Source organism: Mytilus californianus, unplaced genomic scaffold, assembly GCF_021869535.1.
Source record: "Mytilus californianus isolate M0D057914Y unplaced genomic scaffold, xbMytCali1.0.p SCAF_4, whole genome shotgun sequence".
Classification (NCBI taxonomy): Eukaryota; Metazoa; Mollusca; class Bivalvia; order Mytilida; family Mytilidae; genus Mytilus; species Mytilus californianus.
The window spans coordinates 124,136,917-124,157,673 of record NW_026262690.1 but is presented as its reverse complement, the minus strand read 5'-3'; the positions used below and the strand labels follow the sequence as shown (position 1 = coordinate 124,157,673).

The window sequence follows — 20,757 nt, the reverse complement described above, 5'->3', positions numbered from 1 at the left end:
CAAAATGTTTACTTTGACCCTTTGACAAAAATATAAAAATTTCAAAAAATTTGAACCAACCACTTTATCAGAAAAATTTCATTGGTTATATAGCAGTTTGACAAACACTAATTTTGATCATTGAGAAGCTTAATATTTCCTTAACAATACATCGTAATTAAAACGTTAAGCTGATTTTTACAGAGTTATCACCCTGTAGTGTTAGGTACCACCTTAATACCTTAATAAACAACATTTTTATGGAAAACAATATTCATATATATATATATATATATATATATATTTTGTGCTGTATTTAGACCCCTCTAACAAGAAATTTGTTTTACATGCACACGTATAAAAATTGCGGTTTTTATCCAACGCAATCATAGGTTTGAACGTTGTTTTCAATTTAGACTTGTTCATATTTTTTCGTTTGGGCTTGTATTATATTTGCCTTTGGGTTTATATGATCCGTTCATCCTATGTTGACTCCTCAAAATTCAAGAGTCTATCCTAAATTGAGGTAAATTTTATGGCTTTCCAAATACCGTTTCGATTCCTAACATCACTGAAGAGACATTAATTGTCGAAATCCGGATATGGTGTACAAAAACCTTTGCACCTTTTGTTTGCGGTATATCATCTTTTCCGTAAGGTTATTGTTTTCTGTTTATTAAATTTATAATTAAGATCCATTTATTACATCGGTGATCCGTTTATTTGGCAATCGCCAATGGCAGTCAGCAGGGTTTAAGAACATTTGTTGTTCGACCTGTTAGTCAAATGCGTTTTGTTAAAATATACTTTTTCACTTTTTTGGTCTTTTGGGAAATGTTGTTTGTGCTGTATTTAGACCCCTCTAACAAGAAATTTGTTTTGCATGCACACGTATAAAATTTGCGGTTTTTATCCAACGCAATCATAGGTTTGAACGTTGTTTTCAATTTAGACTTGTTTATATTTTTTCGTTTGGGCTTGTATTATATTTGCCTTCGGGTTTATATGATCCGTTCATCCTATTTTGACTCTTTCAAAATTCAAGAGTCTATCCTAAATTGAGGTAAATTATATGGCCTTCCAAATACTGTTTCGATTCCTAACATCACTGAAGAGACATTATTTATCGAAATCCGGATATGGTGTACAAAAACCTTTGCACCTTTTGTTTGCGGTATATCATCTTTTCCGCAAGTTTATTGTTTTCTGTTTAGTATTAAATTTAAAATTAAGATCCATTTATTACATCGGTGATCCGTTTATTTGGCAATCGCCAATGGCAGTCAGCAGGGTTTAAGAACATTTGTTGTTCGACCTGTTAGTCAAATGCGTTTTGTTAAAATATACTTTTTCACTTTTTTGGTCTTTTGGAAAATGTTGTTTGTGCTGTAGTTAGACCCCTCTAACAAGAAATTTGTTTTACATGCACACGTATAAAAATTGCGGTTTTTATCCAACGCAATCATAGGTTTGAACGTTGTTTTCAATTTAGACTTGTTTATATATATATATATATATATATATATATATATATATACACCTCGTCTAAACCTCAGCCCAACAATGTTAGATCTGTAAAATTGCTTTCGCAAATTTTTAGTTCTTCCCTCGCCGGCATGCTACTGAGATATCGTGACACCAAATCAATGCTGGTGATCCGATGGATAAATCTGTTGTAGAGTTGTCACTGGTTCAGACGTACTTATAAATATAATTATTTCTGTGACTGTATCTTGCATTAATTTGTAGGATCCTTTACACTAGATATTTCAGCTGATCTGTAACAATTCCATCTTCATGCCTTATATATCATGTACTGTATTACGACGCTATATTAAAACTGACGGGGAAAGGTAACACCCGGCCACCGAAAGCTTTATTTTTGTGAAGTCTAGGTGGTCGAGTGGTCTAGCGCGTCGGATCGTTGCAGTCGATTTGGTGTCACGATATCTCAGTAGCATGAGTTCGAATCCCGGCGAGGGAAGAACTAAAAATTTGCGAAAGCAATTTTACAGATCTAACATTGTTGGGCTGATGTTTAGACGAGTGGTATATACAGAATGTACACAGCCATGTATCACCATCACTGCTGGTGATCCGATGGATAAATCTGTTGTAGAGTTGTCACTGGTTCAGACGTACTTATATATATATATAAGTCTAAATTGAAAACAACGTTCAAACCTATGATTGCGTTGGATAAAAACCGCAATTTTTATACGTGTGCATGCAAAACAAATTGCTTGGTAGAGGGGTCTAAATACAGCACAAACAACAAATATATATATATATATATAATATATTGTCTCCCCTTACTTATTTAATGGCTGTGCATTCAATTTACGCTCATTGTACTATTTACATTTTGATAAATATATGAAAAATACTAATAATTGAAAAATACTAATAATTAAATAAAAACATAATCTGCAATAACTAATTTCAATATGACTTTTTGATACAAGTTTGGATACTCTGTTAAGCCTGCACTGATCATAAGAAGAATTCTATATTCTGTGGCACCGCCCCTTGATGATTGTTGCTGGCTAGACACAGAATCTATAATCTTAAAATTATATTTCAAAAAATTTTGGAGTTTGACTCATCTGCATTAAGTACAAGTAGGGACTTCCCTTTAAGCATCGACTCTTGGTACTTACTGCAGATTAGTCATAATATCCTTTATTAAATGTTATTTGCAGTGTACCTCATAGTTAAATATCAGGGTTTTATATAGAGATTTCTCCATAGGGCACAAACTACTTAAGCCACCTGTTTATTTAATAGTAAAAAAATAATTACATGGTGCACTTATGTCAATGTCAACATAATATTAATTGAATTATAATATGTTGTTATTATATTGTTGTGTGTGTTTCTTTTTTTTTTTATTTGCACATGTTTACATATCTTTTGTCTAAATTGAATTGCATATGTTATTGTTTATAACTCCATATTAATATAATTCTTAAAAGAAATAGACAAAGGAATAAGAAAATAAAGTAAAAAAAAAATGATTTAATAAATTTGCACCATCTCTGGGACTATTATACTAACTATAATAGTCCCAGACCGTCTCCAAAACAAATTAATAAGTTATGGTAAAGTATATTCAAAATTTTCTTATGATCCAATAGTGAAAGGTCACTATTATAAGCTCAACAAGCAATACTCAAAACTTAGAAAACTATATGCCCTCCTAGGGCCCTAATTTGGTGAATAAAAATATTCTATTCTATTCATAATAATATTACTCAATTTCAAAAATTTGAATGCTGGCATTTCATTGGCTGATGTAATAATTGCCAGATCAGTATTAAAGTAGACCAGAGTGTTGCCAGGTCCTTGCAAACGACGCGTGGACACATGCTCCGTATTCGAATCAGATTGAACTAAAAAGGCTGATCCTTTTTTAAGTTAACATTGTTCATTTGTACTCGGACAGAAGGCAAATAACTTGAGAAATCCCAGTGGTAAAATTGTTAACCAGACTGAAGAATTGACATATTTATATATTTATTTTACCGGCAGGTATAACCATATGAAATGGCTGTCGTCGAAATAAAGGTAATATGACCACTATGCAAATGAGCAAAGTACTCAAAATTTATGCATATAATGTCAACTAGCTACGTTTTCATTTTAAAAAAAGTTACATATCCCGCGTTGCCACGAACCGACCAAGCGAGATCCTCATGGGTATTCAATGTCGTTAAACACCCCCTCTTCGTTTGCACGAAGCGCACAATAATGTTTAAAATAGCGTAAAATAATTTGATAGGCAAAACTAATTATTCAGGGCTTGTGTTTTTTTTTTTACATAAATCTGTATGCGATGATTCATATTGCAGCCAATTAAACAACCGTATTTGTATGAATACGAAAGTTTTATCTTGATTCGGTTCACATATGATAGTAAAAACATAAGCTTTTTAGAGATTTTTACCGAATATAAATAACATATAGATAACATTAAAACAGAGAGCATGCAGATAAGATACGTATATAGCATATATTGCATAGATACAACACAGGCATATTTAAACTCATTGTGACATGCAAAGCAATACTAAACTAGTCTACACATCTTAACATGCTAAAACTAAAACATAACTAAAATTAAAGCACAACTAAAATTTACTGATACACAAACACTAAACATGTTATGCGTACGATTTTTTTCGTTCGTTGCTATCAATTATTTGTAGAACATTTGTTTGGTATACAGTTAAATTGCTGAAGAAAAACAGCGCGGGAATACATTCGGGTTTCTTGGAAGTTATACCCGGAACTCAACAAATGAAAACAATTAATATTCATCAGTGACAGAGTTTTTATGTTTGTAAATTGTCCCAGAGACATCCACAGACAAACAACTATGTAACATACGTGGCTACATTTTAGAACCGGATTTCACATTAAAAAGATCTTACAGTGGAAAAGAATGGCTGATGACATTGAAGATGTATCATTTTTGCCAGGTAAATAAAATTAATGATTATCATTATAAAGCTGACAAGCTGTTGACCAGTCTTATCTTCATCATATTACATGATCTTTTGCCGTATTTGCACCTAAGATTTTACTCTGATTACAGACAAACATATGCACCGGGAATTTTTTTATGGCATGGCTTGATCTGGGAACGGTATATCGAACTATAGTCTATATGTTCCTGGCTTGATGTAGATATTAGATAAAATTTAAATCCATAATTTTAGTTTCGGAATATTAAAAATCTTATAGATATAATTAGATTTTTGATGTTCCTGCAGAAAGAGTCAAAATAAACTAGTTAGAAGCTCCCTTTACTATCATGTTTATATAATAAAATTAGTGTTGATTGACATGGATGATAGAAAACAGCACTTGTTATTACTGCTGTCATTCGTTATATATCGAAAAAAAATGATTGTCAAATATTGAAATATAATTCAACTGCAAAATCTGTTAACAATCTTGCATTATCAACAGGTGGAAAAAGTCAGAAAAAAGAAATATTTCTGAGTGTCAAAATGGTTCAGCTTCCTTAATAATATACTGTGCACTAGGTTAAAGAACAAATGCAGTACATTTTAAGAAAACACAAAAGACGGCACATAACTGTATGATAATCATTAAAGAAATCACCTGTTTTGGATCTACAATGGTCATAATATATTTGAAATCACATGTTTTGTTTGTCAGATACAAATGTAGAACAGTAAAAAGGAAATGATAAAAGCGGGAGGTTTGGCTAGCCACAAAACCAGGTTCAACCCACCATTTGTTTCTTAAAATGTCCTGTACCAAGTCAGGAAAATGGCCATTGTTATATTATAGTTTGTTTCTGTGTGTGTTACATTTTAATGTTGTGTTTCTGTTGTGTGGTAGTTCTCCTCTTATATTTGATGCGTTTCCCTCAGTTTTAGTTTGTAACCCGGATTGTTGCCTTTATTTCTTTCAAAAGGTTTAAAATATTTTTTGAAAAGAAATATTTTGTTGATGATTTTTAATCAAAAATTGATCATGAAAGATTACCCGGTAGGCAACACGTTATTTTGATCGTGAAAGCAATGGCAGACAAGACTGTTTATGTTTTGATCATCGTTGAAGGTGGTACAGTATGCTTTGAATGCTTACATCTATGTCATTTTGTCTCTGGTAGATAGTTGTCTCATTGGCAATCATATCACACATTCTTTTTTTTTTTTATATTTTAAATCAGAAAGTTAGATTACTTCTACCGTTGATGTACTGTAATTAATTGAAGCATATGATATCTTAATGTGAATTTATTTTTTGTGGTATCATTAACCCCAACCCTTTTTCTACAAAACTTTATCATGTTTATAAAAGACTTAATTAAAAAATAATACTTATTATATTTATATTTAAGAAGTTTATATATTCCCCATAATTATATTACTATTTAACAACATAAGTTATTTGTAGTGTTATATTTGAATACAGGAAATGTGTTTTTCTCAATCAGTCAGAGCTCATCAGACATAAACAAGTCATTTTTTGTTTTTGACTTACAGAAGTCAAAATATGTATTTATTATAAAAATGTGTTTTCATTTTCAGACTTATTTAAGTCTGAAAATGACAGACTTGTTTAGGTCTATTTATGTTTATGAAAAGACTTAATTTTAATTGGTGGCCAAAGTGCACCACCTATGACATCATAAACCTTTCTGAGAGTTCACAAGGACCTGAGCTATCTATATTTAATTATCTAATTATAATTGGAACATTTTTACTTAACATAAGATTATTTTCCTCTTTTTGTGTGGTTATAGATGGTTGCATTGTAAAGTAAATAAACATTATCTCCGTTTTTATAGGCTCTCATGCATATTTTCTTTAGAAGACAAAGCATTGTCTTTCAATGTAGTCATAATTTCATGTAGATGCTTGACATTTTTATAAATATGCTTGGGTCTTGAAGTCGACCAATTTTGGTAACTTATGGACTTGTAGGAGTCAATATTTGCAACTTTTTATTTCAGGTCAAATATTTCTTGCTGAACACTAATTGACTTATTGAAGTCATAATTTGTCTTTAATTAAAGGGAGACAAATCTTGAAACCTACAAATTTAGACCTCTATGAGTCAAAAGCAGATTTAGACTTATTTATGTCTGAGCTCTGACTGTCAATAAAGAATGAACAAAAACTTCAATAAAAAAAATTACTTCAACTTTGAAAATTTCTCTTTTTATTCCGGTCAAATTCATTATATTGAAAAAATATTGATAAAACATATCTATGACTATGTACATGATGTGCAAAATCACTGTACTGGTACTTTCTAAAATTTAAGTATCAAAAGAATTTACATCAATATTGAGAAATTCTCCACCTTTTGGCAATAGAATAAAATTTTGTTGTAAGATTATGGAAACAGATAAAAAAATTAAGAATGAGATCAGAAAAAGTGTCTGACTAGCTACATGGCGCTGTCAATAGATATAAGAAGATGTGGTATGAGTGCCAATGAGACAACCCTCCATCCAAGTCAAAATTTATAAAAGTAAACCATTATAGGTCAAAGTACAGTCTTCAACACGGAGCCTTGGCTCACACCGAACAGCAAGCTATAAAAAATTATTAGTGTAAAACCATTCAAACGGGAAAACCAACGGTCTAATCTATATAAAAAACGAGAAACGAAAAACACTTATGAACCACATCAACAAACGACAACTACTGAACATCAGATTCCTAACTTAGGACAGGTGCAAACAATTGCAGCGGGTTGAAACGTTTTAATGGTACCAAACCTTCACCCTTATCTGAAACAATAGTGTAACATCACAACATAGAAAAACACACTATAAAATATCAATTGAAATGGCTTAACTCAATCAAAAGATATTAACACCGGTGAACATACACTGAACAAATAAATTTGATCTCAGTTTATTTTCGACCTATGAGTTTGAATGTCCCTTTGGTATAGATCTACAAAATTGGCTGGATCACAGCACCAATAATGCTTTGATTTTTGATCAGTAAAATTGTTGTGTCCAAATTCTTTTCCATTGATCAATCTAGTTGTTACCCTGATTGACTGGAATGACTTCAGTTAAAAAAAACAACAAAACAATTTCAATTTTTATACGAATTTTGCGGTCGTATATTGGTATGACGTTGGCGTCGTCGTAGTCGTCCTCGTCGTCTGAAGACGCATTGGTTTTCGCACTCTAACTTTAGTTTAAGTGAATGGATCTCTATGAAATTTTACCATAAGGTTCAATACCACAAAAGGAAAGTGGGGATTGATTTTGGGGGTTATGGTACCAACAGTTAAGGAATTAGGGGCCAAAAATAAGCATTTTCGTAACTTCCAGACATAACTTGTGTGTAAGTGTATGGATCTCTCTGACATTGTACGGTGACTTTGTACCACAAGGTTCCATATCACAAAGGGAATGCTGGGATTGATTTTGGGGGTAATTGCCTCCAAATTTTAGGAATTAGGGGCCAAAAAGGGGCAAAAAACAAGCATTTTTCTAGTTTCATAACAATAACTTGTGTGTAAGTGTATGGATCTCTCTGACATTGTATCACAAGGTTCCATATCACAAAGGGGAATGCTGGGATTGATTTTGGGGGTAATTGCCTCCAAATTTTAGGAATTAGGGGCCAAAAAGGGGCAAAAAACAAGCATTTTTCTAGTTTCAGGACAATAACTTGTGTGTAAGTGTATGGATCTTTATGAAATTGTACTACAAGGTTCCATATCACGAAGGAAAAGCTGGAATTGAGTTTGGGGGTAATTGCCCAAAACGTTTAGGAAAAAGGGTCCAAAAAGGGACCAAAAACAAGCATTTTTCTAGTTTCCAGACAATAACTTGTGTTCAAGTGTATGGATATCTCTGAAATTGTACTGCAAGGTACCATACCACAAAGGGAAGGCTGGGATTGATTTTGGGGGTAATTTCCTCAAAATTTTAGGAATTGGGGGCCATAAAGGGCAAAAAAACAAGCATATTTCTAGTTTCCAGACAATAACTTGTGTGTAAGTGTATGGATCTTTATGAAATTGTACTGCAAGGTTCCATATCACAAAGGGAAAGCTGGGTTTGAGTTTAGGAGTAATTGCCCTAAATGTTTAGGAATTTGGGGCCAAAAACGGGCAAAAAAACAAGCATTTTTCTAGTTTCCAGACAATAACTTGTGTTCAAGTGTATGGATCTCTCTGAAATTGTACTGCAAGGTACCATACCACAAAAGGGAGGCTGGGATTGAGTTTGGGGTGATGAATCATAAGGGGGTTCAAAAAATTGGGGGGGGGGATTTTTTTTTCATTTTCTTTCTTTAAAATTTTCCATTTTAAATTGGTTATTTATGATTTATATATAAAAGCAAATAATAATGATATGGTTTGAATAGGTAAATTAAAATTTTTTAAGTTCTTAGACCACATTCATTCTGTGTCAGAAACCTATGCTGTGTCAAATATTTAATTACAATCCAAATTCAGTGCTGTATCAAGCTTGAATGTTGTGTCCATACTTGCCCCAACTGTTCAGGGTTTGACCTCTGCGGTCGTATCAAGCTGAGCCCCAGCGGAGCATTTTATTTATAATAGAAAATCTGGCTAGATACGTAACGTTATTTTTTAAACCCTCACTCTGACTGACTTATTACAGCTGCATTGTTTCAATATATATGAGCTTGCAATGTTTGTGCTAACAAGTTAAGGATTTTTCCAATATTCAAAAACTTTTTTTAAAACATAACTAAAATTTAGAGGTGCTGAAAAATTGGAACACAGCACACAGGTTAAATGTTCATGAAATTTTTTACACAATAAACATGCTCAAGGATTATGATTGACTATCTTTGAAACTAAAATTACATTTACATATACATCTACATATTGTTTTAGGTGAGAATTTAAACAGGAAGTCAGTCTATGAACCTTCAGTCAAACAGAGATGTAAACAGCTTGCTTGTTCAAAAAACAGAGCAACAGCTATAGTTGTATTTTGTGGACTCTTAATTCTTATTATAGCTATCATTGCTGCATTTGCTCGTTCTGGATCTTCGTCCTGTGAAAAAGTAAACACTGTTCTGTCTACTCCGCCACCTAATATTACCAAAGAGGACATTTATGCCACCAATGGTGAAGTTTTCCCTTGGCAAGATATCCGGTTACCGGACACTGTTGAACCAATTAGTTACAATGTATTTTTAAACCCAGACATGAAAGCATTGAAATTTTCTGGAACAGTGAAAATTAAAGCAAAAATCAAGGCAACCACATCTTTAATTGTTTTACATACAAAAAATTTGACAATTACAAAGGTACTTGTGAAGCCATTTACGCTGACAGGACCAAGTACCAAAAGATCACCTATAATTGTTGCAAAACACTTGGAGTTTCTGAAGAATGAACAGCTGGCTATTCTAACTGATAGAAAAATGTTCACATCAGCTAGGACGGGGATTGAGATTACCATTAAATTCAACGCTAACATTGTCAGTAAACTTGCTGGATTCTATTTAAGTAGTTACAAGACAAAGAGTGGAGAAATTAGGTAAGTGTGAGTAAAATATTTATAGTTAAGTGTGAGTAAAATATTTAAGACTTGCAATTAACAGATATATCTATTACCATGATTACAATGTATTTGTAGCAAAGATTTTGATTGGACAATGTCAAGGAAAGTTGTTTTATCACCTGATTTTCTCTTTTATTATGAGTAAAAGGACAACTGTATTTGGTATATAAGACCAATACATTTTTACATGACCTTGTTTCATGGATGTGGATCAGTGATCATTAGTGTAACATTTCATAGGAAGATCTGTTTTTCAGATACTAGAAATATAGATTCCGCCACTGCATCAAGTGTCTTACAATATTTCTCTACTCGCTCGAGACAGTTAAATTTCAAAATTTAAAACACAATGCTTGCCAAGCTTTTTAAATATTAGAAATTTAACTGTTGAGCATAGAGAAATACATGTGTCCTAATACAGGAGATATAGTTGTGGAATCTGTTTCTCTAATGATTTTTAGATGATACATGTATCTAAACAAAGTTTATCTTTCCTTTTCAAAGATTGGCAGAAATTTGTGTTCTTTATATGTGACGTCATCAGGCATAGTTGCCTTTTTTTATGGCGTCACAATAGGAAATTCAGAAGAAATCAAGAAAATTTAACGCCATAATTCAATTTCGACCAATTATTTGTTGAGAACAAAGTTTTCTCAAGAGAGTAGAATTATTTTTCACACACCGATCGAGAAATGTGAAAATAGCATGAAAACTGGAGAAGCTACATATCAACTCATATATATCATGTATAATGTATGGAACAGTTAACATGTATAATGTATGGAACAGTTAACATGTATGTATAATGTATGGAACAGTTAACGTATAATGTATGGAACAGTTAACATGTATAATGTATGGAACAGTTAACATGTATAATGTATGGAACAGTTGACATGTATGTATAATGTATGGAACAGTTAACATGTATGTATAATGTATGGAACTGTTGACATGTATAATGTATGGAACAGTTGACATGTATAATGTATGGAACAGTTGACATGTATAATGTATGGAACAGTTGACATGTATAATGTATGGAACAGTTAACATGTATAATGTATGGAACAGTTGAAAGGGTGACATGTTTGTCTGGCAGGGTGACCTCATTTTCATGGTTCAATGGTCAATATCAAGTTTTTCATGGTAAGGGTTATTTCTCAGATACTATAACATGTATAAGCAATAGGTCAACTATATTTGGTGTATTGAATGATTGTTAAGTGTACATGACTGTCTGGCAGTGTTCATCTAAACTTTACCTCATTTTCAAGGTACATGTACATTGGTCAACATTAAATTTTCATTGTTAGTTTCATTTCTCTGATACCATAAGCAATATACATGATATAGGTCAACTATATTTAGTGTAGGGAATGATTGTAGAGTATCATCTCAGTCTGAATAGTTCATCTGACCTTAACCTCATTTTCATGAATCATTGAACATGTTGAAGTATGCTAATTAAATCATCAGTTGGTGTCAGCAATGATTACTTCAATGAAACATTATAAACTTAGAAGTTCACTTGTACCATAGATGTATAAACCCATGGGTTTATACCTCTATGCTTGTTCTTAAGTTGATAAAGGTGCTGTGTAATGGAGACGATGAATTTTTCAATGCTGTTGTTGGACTTTTGGCATTTAAAGCAAACTTTATTTTTTTTTATTTAATTTTATTCAGGAAAAACCATGTTTGTTTCATTGGGCTGTAAGATGTAGTTTTTGATCAATTTATGCCCAATTAAAACTATTATCTTGACTGGCAAATATATAACTACTTTTCCTCATACACATTTTGAACATCCAAGAGGTTAGCAATTTTTATACGTCCGTTTACGGGACGTATTATGGTATACCGTTGTCCGTCTGTCCGTCCGTCTGTCGTCAATATGTCGGACATTAACTCAAAAACGCTTTAACCAATTTGCATGAAACCTTGGTGAATTGTTTATATCTATTGACGTGAGCTCCCTTTCATTTTTTATAAATTTTTGATTTTACATTTTCGAGTTATGGGGTTTTATTCATTAAAAAAAGGGGGATTTTCCAGTATTCGGACATTAACTCAAAAATGCTTTTACCAATTTGCACGAAACTTTGGTGAATTGTTTATATCTGTTGACATGAGCTCCCTTTCGATTTTAATAAATTTTAAATTTTACGTTTCCGAGTTATGGGGTTTTATTCATTAAAGGGGGATTTTCCAGTTTTCGGACAATAACTCAAAAATGCTTTTACCAATTTGCACTAACTTTGGTGAATTGTTTATATCTGTTGACATGAGCTCCCTTTCGATTTTAATAAATTTTAGATTTTTTCGTTTCCGAGTTATGGGGTTTTATTCATTAAAAAAAGGGGGATTTTCCAGTTTTCGGACAATAACTCAAAAATGCTATTAGCAGTTCTCATGAAACTTTGGTGAATTGTTTATATCTATTGAAGTAAGCTCCCTTTCGATTTTTATAGATTTTAGATTTTACATTTCCTAGTTATTGGATTTTATTCATAAAAAAGGGGTGATTTTCTAGTTTTCAGAAAATACCTTTACAGTGCTTTGAGCAGTTTTCCTTAAACTTTTGTGCCTGGTTTATATCTATTAAGGTAACCTCCCTTTAATTATTCATAAATTTCTGATTTGACTTTGAGAAGTTATTGAACTTTATTCTTAGAAAATGCGACGGGTGTATCATGCACTCATGGCACAGCTGTTTATTCATATTGGCTTTCTTTTTACTTAGCTATTTTTAACTCCCAAATTTTCCCGATGTTTTATTTGTTTTTTTCTAGACATATTGGTACCACTCAGTTTCAGCCAACGGGAGCCAGACAAGCATTTCCTTGTTTTGATGAACCAGGACTGAAGGCCACATTTAAAATGTCAATTGTACGAGACAAAAAGCACATAGCTTTATTTAACATGCCCCTGAACAAAACAGAAGATTTTAAGGATGGACGAGTGATAGATAGATTCCAGGAAAGTGTCAAGATGTCAACTTATCTTGTTGCATTTGTTGTTTGTGATTATAAATCAAAGAAAGGGAAGACAAAATCAGGAGTTGATGTGAGTACTGCATACACTGTAGATTCAGTTATTTTTTCATGGAGATCAATTTTTCATGGACTGAGGAAAAGCTAATCTTTGTTGAATTCTAAAATTCTTGGTTTACCTTTAACCATCTTCGATAGCCAAGGGTAACGATCCAGTCCCCTCCTCTCCACCCTTTGCAGATTAAGAGAGAATTTCCGATCCACGAGGTAATACTTTCCAGTGGTCGCAGTCGTAACTGGTTGCATCCAATCAAAAAGGGCCTTTAACATGATCACCTGTAAATGTAGAAAATGTAGATAAACAATTGTGACGTGCTGATTGTGCAACAAGTCTTTACCCCCAAAACATACGACGATATTTAGTGACAAGTTAAATGTTCTTAATCAACTAATAGATGTTCCTAAATATGTTTCTTGCACAAATGTTGGAATGTTAACGCATATTTTCGGTTCCTGCTTCACGAAGTTTGTAAACTCTAGACGCTACTGTTTTTACACCTCCACACTGAAGAGAGTTCGAGTGCTACCATTGGTCAAGAATAATGTATTCGGAATGGGCTTGACTTTTATCAACCGATAGATGGAGCAACATTGTTATCACAAATGTTGGCTTAATCTGCTAAGGGTGGAGAGGAGGGGACTGGATCGTAACCCTTGGCTAGCGAAGATGCTCTATTTTGATTAGTTGACCTTATGACCTCTGCAAGATAATAACTTTTGATGTATGGCAACAAATGGTTCCTGTTGTGAGACTAACAAATTACAGGAAGACCTTTCATTCCTTTCTTTTCCATCAGTGAAATCATGAATATATATTGAAAGCTGAACTTATTGACTTTGCTCATTGTTGAAGGCCGTACGGTGACCTATAGTTGTTAATTTCTGTGTTATTTGGTCTTTTGTGGAGATTTGTCTCATTGGCAACCATACCACATCTTCTTTTTATAATTAATATCAACAAACAATATGAATATAATGAGTTTTAACTTTTATCTCAACTGTAATTTAACTATCCGACTATATGTCTGACATTTGATCAGAAAAATAAAATTGTTCTCACAAAAATGTTCATCATAAGATTTTATAAATAACAGTGTAGTTATATAATGAGTATTATATATACTTCACAGGTGGCAGTTTATGCAGCAGAAGACCAAATAGACCAGGTGGATTTTGCTTTGAAGGTGGCTATCACTGTTTTAGAGTATTATGATGAATTATATAAAATAAGATACCCTCTACCAAAGCTAGGTAAGTATTATCCACGCTTATTTATCGATATTCCTTGCATCTTACGACACATTTAAATTTCTTAAAATTCAATATCTTATATATCAAGAGTTGTCACATTAAATGACATTGGCCTAACCTTGATTACTTAGCTTTGGATTATCACCATTGCTGTGTTGGATTGAACTTTGATGATTTTGAGGGAAACAAAACTCAAGGGTACACATGTACTTGTAATTAATGAAAAAAGTACTGTTTTGTATATAAAAATACAAAAACATAAAATTGAAAAATCAGATTTAAAAAGTGTTTTCTTTATGTGCCTCCAAACATTAAGCTGATTCTTGAGTACACTGTAATATTTCGATCTACAGATACATTTTATAATATGTTCTGGTCAAATTGTTTTTTTCTAACCTCATGGAAGTTACAGAGAAGACTTAGGTTCACTGTTGTCTGTGTATAAGAATATTGATAAAAGTAGAGAAGGACAAATTGATGAATTACATGTATTAAAGTTTGCGGTTTGGTCAGTTTAAAGTATTAGTAAATGATATTTGATATGCAGTCGGTTCTTCTCATTTTCATTAGATTATTTGACACTTTGACTTTGAATAGATTTCTACTTTTGCATTATAATATCAAAATTACACACAGCAGACCTGCCAATTATCTCGATTTATAGGTGATATCCCCCATGAGGGGTGTTAACCTGAATTCTGAAATTCTTTATTTTATAAACTGAACACCTCAAAACAGACATTCAAATGAGTTAATAGGGTATTTAAGCACATACATACTCATTCAAACAATATAGTAGTAGATTAAATCCACTTATGACAATATAAGAGGAGCATACATTCCTGTTGTGCTTAAAATCCCCCATGGAGATTTTGAAAAGTTGGCAGGTATGACACAGGCAAAACATATCTCTGTGTCAACAGTTTATTTTACTCATAATTAGTTCTTAACATCCACAAATAAAATTTGTTCCATGAAAGTTTAATTACTTTAAACATGATATAATCAAATTTGTAATTCCTTATTGTAAATAATACACATTTAAACATGTTGTCTGTAAGGAATTTGAAGAAATGAGCATATTTCTTGTTGTTTGAAAAAGCAGTTGAACATGTATTATTCCAGATTTGATAGCTATACCAGATTTTAGTGCAGGAGCTATGGAGAACTGGGGGTTAGTTACATACAGGGAATCAGCAGTGTTGTATCACCCAGGGGAATCTTCAGACTCGGACAAACAGTGGGTAGCAGTTGTAATTGCTCATGAGCTAGCTCATCAGGTAAAGGCTTTACTGTGGATATAAAAATGAGAAGATTTGGTATGACTGCCAATGAGACAACTCTCCACCAGAGACCATGAAATCCATCACTAAAATTTACCAAAAGGAATGTAAAGACCAACAGCATGTAAATTAAAGAAGTAGCTTATAAAAGATATATATGTCAGACCAAAATTCAAATAGTGTAGTGTTGTCTGGGATCCTTAGCAGAAACAACAAATGAATAAAATTGAAATGATCGAGTGAAGAGCTGTCAAGTATATATTAAATCAATACGGCTACCAAGGTATTGTAATGGTTATGCTAGGGCATCTAAGCTGGCAAAACAAAGTAAAATCATGCATCAGCTACCATGATCTTCAAAATTCAAATGATATAGAAGGTAACAACTATAGGTCACCGATTTTGTTTTACCTTCTATGTCATTTAGAGTTGTGTTCTAGGTGAAAAAATACCACAAAACATCAAAATAGTTGTAATGTCCTGATGTTGTAAGCCATAAAATGTTGATTATTGATGTTTTTCACAACAAACTAGGTAACAGATTGGTTAATACAGCATAAAATGATATAATCATTTTACATCATTCGAATGGAAATTTATGTATATTATATCAACATATTATATTTTAAAAAAATCTATGGACTTGAAATTAGAGATTTAATGATTTTAAGACAAATTTCAGAACATTTTTCGCCGATTTTATGTGCTATCTATACAAATGTTCACCTATTTTGAAAGAAATCAGTCAAAAATATTTCAGAAAATAAAAGAGATATGAATTATTTTTAAAATTTCAGTTAAAGTTTAACGAGCCAAAGTTGTATGCCAAATTTTATCAAATCTGTGACAGCCCATTTACTATACCTTGACAGTAATAGAAAATATTATGTTTACTTGACTGTGATGTTATGTTCTTGTAGTGGTTTGGTAACTTAGTAACACCAAAATGGTGGGATGATACATGGCTTAATGAAGGGTTTGCTTCCTACGTAGAATACCTTGGTACAGATAAAGTGGATCCGACATTGAAAATGGTAACTATATGAGTGACATTCAAGTCAATAGCACATCAATGATTTTTAGCTTGTTTTGACGAAATTTAACCAAACTGACTGCTTATAGCCAAGTATTATTTCTATATTCTTTCTACTTAAATAAATATTTGAAAAAAAAAATTATAATTTTTTTTCTAGTTTTGTACCTTATGGCCCTTTAAGTCATAAGTCATTTAAAAAACCATGGGTCTCACTTTCAAGCTAAGGATTAAAATTGGTGGAAAAATACATGTTTTCCCAATATGTTAGATTTTCACGTTGCATTATTTTATTTTTAACTGTATTTTTTGCCCTTAAATGAAATAACAGAAAGTATGATTGCCAATGAAATAACCAAAGACAAACCGACATGACATGAACAACTACAGGTCAAGATATGGCCTCAAACCTTTGCTTTCATTAAAAACCATATTAGATACACTGAATAGTAGCTGTTTGTTATTCTATTCAAGAAGGGCAGCGAGTTATGTCTCTCTTTTTTAAAAGAATTTCTCTGTAGACTTAGTAGTTTTATGTTTCCGCAAATATATTTACCTCCACCATAAGCTGGGCAAACGTGTCGTCCCCCAGGGAGATGTAAAACATTGTAAATAGGACTCTCTGCTGAATGAGTCTTTTATTGATATGAAGTAAAAACATCCTTACTTCTCACTACACAGACTCCTGTCAGGTTTAATTCTTTTACATGTGGATGAAAGATAATAGTCACAAAAACATTAACTAGGCAGCAATTGCTTTAACAGCCTTTCAGGCTTTGATTATTAATGGGAATAATGCGAATTGGAGATTATCGCAATAATAAGAACTGGCATCCTGATATCTGATACATATATTTGTATGCAGATTTGTCTGAAATCGCAATAATTAATCTCACATTGTTGTCCAGTTTTCAAAAATCGAAATATTAAATGCACGCAATGAATTCTGAATTTACAGTAATTATAACTGTGACAAACTATAATGGTATTAAACAATGTATGACATTTATATACTATTGTATTTCAGTGAACACATGAATTTCAAAATTTCTCACTAACTAACATAATATTTAGGAACAAATTGATCAATGCTTATACAAAATTAACCAGAACAACAATTTAAAAGGAAAACAAAAAATAGGTTCTGTACCCAAACATATTTATGTATTCTTTTATTGTCCTTATTAACAAATTTCCATAAAGGCTTCAAGTATTTTAGTCAAGACCAGTTCATGTAGATTTGTGTTTCATCATTGATTATTGTTATAGTATCTATATATTTATTATCTAAATATATTTTCCCTTGCAGGGTGAACAGTTTATATGTAAGACTCTACAGCGAGCTTTAAGTCGTGACAGTCAGAAAACATCACATCCAATACATGTACCTGTCCACAATCCAGATGATATCAACGAGATATTTGATACGATATCATATGATAAGGTATAATATTATTGAATTGTTATGTTTAAATAGGTATAATGTGGTATGAGTGCCAATGAGACAACTCTTTATCCAAGTCACAATTTGTAAAAGTAAACCATTATAGGTCAAAGTAAGGCCTTCAACACGGAGCCTTGGCTCACACCGAACAGCAAGCTATAAAGGGCCCCAAAAATGACGTGTAAAATCATTCAAACAGGAAAATCAACGGTCTAATCTATATGAAAAACGAGAAACGAGAAACACTTATGAACCACATCAACAAACGACAACCACTGAACATCAGATTCCTGACTTAGGACAAGTGCAAACAAATGCAGCGGGTTTAAACGTTTTAATAGGCGCCAACCTTCACCCTACCTGAAACAATAAAACTTTAGACTACATCCCTATTTATTGTTAGCTTCATCCATGAGATATTTTTAAGAAAATGTAAAAAGTAATTTTGTGGTGGTCTACACTTGTTGTTTTGTTTTTCTGCTCATTGGTTTTTGGGGTAAAGATTGCAAAATAGAGTCTGGATTTTAATGAAATTTCCCACATAGACTTGTGTATCAATTGGCGTTGTGCACCTCCTCTTTTTATATTTAGATCAAAATGATTTTTTGGGTTTCCTGTACCAAAACATAAAAGATCCTCATGGGTAGTCCTCTTTAATCAATAATCTAATTTCAATGAAAATGTCATAGAATTCCTATCCAATGCTGTTGTACTTCTTTATTTTTCAATACATATAATTTTAGGAAAACACATTTTTCTTGTATATTTAAATGAAGAGGCAGGTGTATGCATTCACAGTTTTCTAGTTAAAACTGTTAATTTCAAATTTTATATATATTATAAAGGGAGCCTCAGTGATAAGAATGTTGAGAGAATTCCTGGGAAAAGAAAAATTTATGGATGGCATTACAGCCTACCTCAAGCAGTACAAGTATGGCAATGCTGTGACTGTAGATTTATGGAGTGCTTTATCAAAGGTATGGTTATCAACACTATATTACAGTACTAAGTCTCAGAGCAACCAAATCTGCATGAATTCTCATTTCTATAATAACAGTTATTAACAGAAAACTAAAATGTCAACAATATATATTTTTACATGGTTTTATATGATTCTTGAAATTATCTTTCAATATTTTAATGTTTTCCATGAAATTTATTGTGGTTGACAAACAGGTTTACTTTGAAACAAAGCTCTGAAAATCTTAAGCAAAAACATGATCTCTTGAAATCTCAAGCAAACACATGATCTCTGGAAATATCAAGCATACACATGATCTTTTGAAATCTGAACATGCTGACTGAAAATATTAATACATGATCTCTTGAAATTTCACACAAAAAACATGATCTCTTGAAATCTAAAGCAAAACATGATCTCTGGAAATGTCAAGCAAACATATTATCTCTTGAAATCTAAAAGCAAACACATGATCTTTGGAAATCTCAAGCAAACACATGAACTCTGGAAATTTGAAGCAACCTTCCAACCCCTCCCCCCAGATATTTTTATGCCCCCGCCGTAGCGGAGGGGGCATTAAGTTTTACCCTTGTCCGTCTGTACGTCCGTCCGTCCGTACGTCCCAAAGTTGGTTTCCTTTCTCTAACTTTAGTTTGCTTCAACCAAATGTTATGAAACTTATACAAAATGCTTATTACCACAAAACACAGATCAAGTTTGAATTTTGGTGGCGTCACTTTTACTGTTCTAGAGTTATGCCCCTTTACAAATGGAAAAATTGCTGAATTTTTTGTTTCTGTTCTCTAACTTAAGTTTGCCTCAACCAACTGTTATGAAACTTATACACAATACTTATTACCACAAAACTCAGATCAAGTACAAATTTGGGTAGCATCACTTTTAACTTTCTTCAGTTTTGTCCCTTTATAACTTTATATTGATATGCACCTGGGGCATCATCTGTGTCCCATGGACACATTCCCCATTTATTTCTGGAATAGCTCTTATGCAAAAACATGCTGACTGGAAATCAGACACATGGTCTCTGGAAATCTCAAGCAACACATTATTTGGTTAGACTGGCTTATCCAAGGTTTGTGACCACATGATCAACAGATATTCCAAAACTTCCAATGATTATATAATTACCTCATTTCGTAGAGGTTATCTGACCTAATGTCTGACACCATCTAGGAATTTGGTTATTTAAAAAAAATCTAAATGTTTTATTTGGATACAACACAGTAACAATGAGTTAGTAAGCAAGTAGCAATAAGAAATGAAAAAAAGAGATACATAATCTAATCATTATTGGGACGATAAAGTTAATTTTTTTTATATATATTAATTTATTTGATATACAGAAAAGTGGAAATACAGTTGACGTGAAGTCTGTGATGGACACATGGACATTACAGATGGGCTATCCAGTTGTCAGTGTTAAACAGAGTGGTAACAAGTTTTTATTGACACAACAAAGATTTTTGTCTGATGGGTCAGTGACTACAAATTCTGATGAATCTCCTTTTGGGTAAGTACACAGGGATGGGACACAATGTATACAGGGATTGGACACAAGGACTTAGAACTCAAGGGGAACAGATCTCATGGGGTGGGGGTGAATCTCCTTTTGGGTAGTAAAGTACACAGGAATAGGATACAAGGAGACTTATAGATGTAGTACTTAGATCTC

The 20,757-nt window shown here is 32.5% G+C and overlaps 1 protein-coding gene across 1 annotated transcript in view; it reads left to right on the top strand.

Moving 5' to 3' along the window:
- Nucleotides 1-4,261: 4,261 nt before the first annotated feature.
- LOC127739316 (endoplasmic reticulum aminopeptidase 1-like) overlaps nt 4,262-20,757 on the top strand; it is a 50,028-nt gene continuing 33,532 nt past the window's right edge. Inside the window, exons 1-9 of the mRNA XM_052250985.1 lie at nt 4,262-4,460; nt 9,361-10,012; nt 12,832-13,105; nt 14,223-14,343; nt 15,469-15,623; nt 16,547-16,660; nt 17,969-18,103; nt 18,949-19,080; nt 20,429-20,595. Of these exons, the coding sequence (XP_052106945.1) occupies nt 4,424-4,460; nt 9,361-10,012; nt 12,832-13,105; nt 14,223-14,343; nt 15,469-15,623; nt 16,547-16,660; nt 17,969-18,103; nt 18,949-19,080; nt 20,429-20,595 (1,787 nt within the window). The 5' untranslated portion in view covers nt 4,262-4,423. The remainder of the gene's footprint in view (nt 4,461-9,360; nt 10,013-12,831; nt 13,106-14,222; nt 14,344-15,468; nt 15,624-16,546; nt 16,661-17,968; nt 18,104-18,948; nt 19,081-20,428; nt 20,596-20,757) is intronic.